The 2,513-nt window shown below is 37.4% G+C and overlaps 1 protein-coding gene across 1 annotated transcript; it reads left to right on the top strand.

Moving 5' to 3' along the window:
* Window positions 1–640: 640 nt before the first annotated feature.
* Window positions 641–1,225, top strand: LOC107061211 (TGACG-sequence-specific DNA-binding protein TGA-1B-like). The gene has a single exon (XM_015310050.1). The coding sequence runs from the start codon at window positions 641–643 to the stop codon at window positions 1,223–1,225; it is 585 nt and encodes a 194-aa protein (XP_015165536.1).
* The last annotated feature ends 1,288 nt before the right edge of the window (window positions 1,226–2,513 follow it).

The raw sequence follows: 2,513 nt of genomic DNA, 5'->3' as shown, positions 1-2,513 counted from the left end.
ATTGGTAAAATACACATAACCAACTAATCAAACAACTTTACAAATTTATTTTTTGAAACTTTAAGAATCTTAATTTTTATTTCTAAGGCAATCTACAAAATCTAATAAATCAATCTTAACAATCTCGAAAAATAAAACTTTAAAAGAAAAGTAAATGTAAGTTTCCTCTATATTCCTACTCTGTCTGTCGCAAAATCTGTGATCAATTGCTAAAAAATTCTAGATATGGCCGATCCATCACCAACGGAAGAAGCAAACCTCATCGGTGACTTCAATGGTCTTGCAGTTCCACCTCTTGACCATACTTTTTACGCCCTACACATTCCCACAACATATCAAGAAAATATTGAGGATTTTTAATGAAATTTCAGAACATTGATTTCTCAACTGATGACATCACTTTTGATGCATCATTTGATGATATTTTTTCAAACCCTACCAATGATGATGCATTTCAAATGTCTAGATACCTATTTGACTATCTCGGGTCGGAGCTAGGTTTGGACTCGGGTTAAATAGACCCAAATAATTTTGGTCAACCTAGGAGTCAACCGATGGGGGGTTTTAGCGATGCTTCTGGAAATTTCAAGTTGATCTCGGAGATTGTCAAGGGGAAGCTCCGGGATCGAAACCAGTCCACATGGACCCTAATTGTTTTGATCAACCTAAGAATGAATTGATTGGGAATTTTAGCAATTCTTCTAGAAATTTCAAGTTGACGTCAAAGGAAATAAGTAATTTTGCCGGCAATCAGGCAGCGGGAGGTGTGATGGTTAAGGACATGTCATCGCCAGGGCTACTTCATAGTTGGAGCAGCTCGGGAGTTTTGGATGAAGTGTCTCCGTTTTTGCACCAGGTTTCTATTGATGTCTTTGGGTACTTGAATGTGCCATCTACGATTTGTGGTTCCAATCTCTCAAAATGGTTGAATAATCTGTCAAATTCTAACAAATTGGTACATTCTTCTCCGAAGTTAGGAAGTAATTCAGTAAAAGGTGGAGTTGTAGAACAGAAACTCAATGCTAATACAAGTAACTGTAGCTATTTGTTGAAAAGGAAAAAGGGTAGTGAAGAGTCGAATAATGTAAGCAAACACCAAAAATCTGCTATATTTTCCTTGAGTGACAATGTTAATAGTGATGAGGATGAAAAGAGGACGACTAGATTAATTGGGAATAAGGAAAGTGCTCACTTGTCAAGGAAAAGAAAAAAAGCATTATCTTGAGGAGTTACATGATAAATTTAGAATACTTCATTCAACAATTTAACATTTGAATGGAAAGATATCCTATGAAATGGCGAAAAATGTTACTCTAAAGGCACAACTTGGAGGTACTACTGTACCTCCTCAAGTACAAACACCCCGGGGATGTATGCCATCGATTTCATATGCACCACCTTATATTATGAAGTGACAAGGATCACAAGTGTCATTGGTTCCCATTCCAAAGTTGAAACCATAGGCAGTAGGGCCCGCACCAAAAAGTAGCAAGAAAGTGGAGAAAAAGAAGAGTGAGGTGAACACAAAAAAGGTTGCTAGTGTTAGCTTCGTTGGTGTGTTATTCTTCATTCTTCTCTTTGGTGGGTTGGTTCCTTTATTGAAAGTGAGAATGGAGGTATGAGGGAACCATTTACGAGGAGAGATTCTTTTGTGAGTTGAACTGGTTATTCTGGGAAATACAGTGGAAAAGATCATAGCACTTTGTGGCTGGGGAGGGCAGGGGGAAAGCAATCAACAAAATACCAATAAAGTTGCAAATGAGTTTGTTCACTTGGGCAATGGCAGTGATCCTCTGGCAGCCTCTTTGTACGCTCCGAGGAATGATAAACTTGGTGAGATTGTCGGGAATCAATAATTCACTCTGTATTGTCAAGTGATAAAGCCATGGCATCTCATGGAAGTGCTGATAAGAAAAATAGAGAGACAGACCTCGCAGTTCCTAGAGATTTATCACCTACTGTCCCAGGAATCCATCCTCGCCTTTATCAAAGTCTTGCAGGGGGAGAAAGGACTCTTGGATCTGAGGAGAAAGAGAATGTAAAGTCAACTATGCAGCAGTGGTACCTTGAAGGTGTTGCCGGTAAGTGCTTTTCTATCTAGACTGACTCTATTTGTTCTTATCTTTGTGATATTAGTGAGTAGACTTCATATAATTTAAATTCATGTTTTGTTTATTTAGATTTGTCTTTGTTCAACAAAATAGGATTGTAATTTCCCTTTTTCTTCTATGTTCGGCTAACAGAGTCGTCTCTCTTTCAAATTGGTAAGCTTTCTCCCTCTATGGAGGATTATATACAAAACATTGTTTTGATGAACATGATAAAGATTCCTGGGAACAACACAAGTCCTTGATGATAGAATGTTGAGTACTTCAACAAATGTTTTCTGGACTTCATATCATTTAAATTCATGTTTCGGTTTTCCTTGCCATTTTTCAAGTTTAAATTCGTGATAGAAATGTATTCTCATAATATATGTTCGAAGCAAATTTATGGGTCGGAAAAGCCTTCTG

Source organism: Solanum tuberosum, unplaced genomic scaffold (genome assembly GCF_000226075.1).
Source record: "Solanum tuberosum cultivar DM 1-3 516 R44 unplaced genomic scaffold, SolTub_3.0 scf00123, whole genome shotgun sequence".
NCBI lineage: Eukaryota > Viridiplantae > Streptophyta > Magnoliopsida > Solanales > Solanaceae > Solanum > Solanum tuberosum.
Note: the sequence above shows the minus strand (reverse complement) of the source record. Positions and strands in the feature narration are given on the sequence as shown.

Bases quoted from the DNA above. Each gene is read 5' to 3' on its own strand.
- LOC107061211 (XM_015310050.1), top strand. From the start codon at position 641: ATGGACCCTAATTGTTTTGATCAACCTAAGAATGAATTGATTGGGAAT.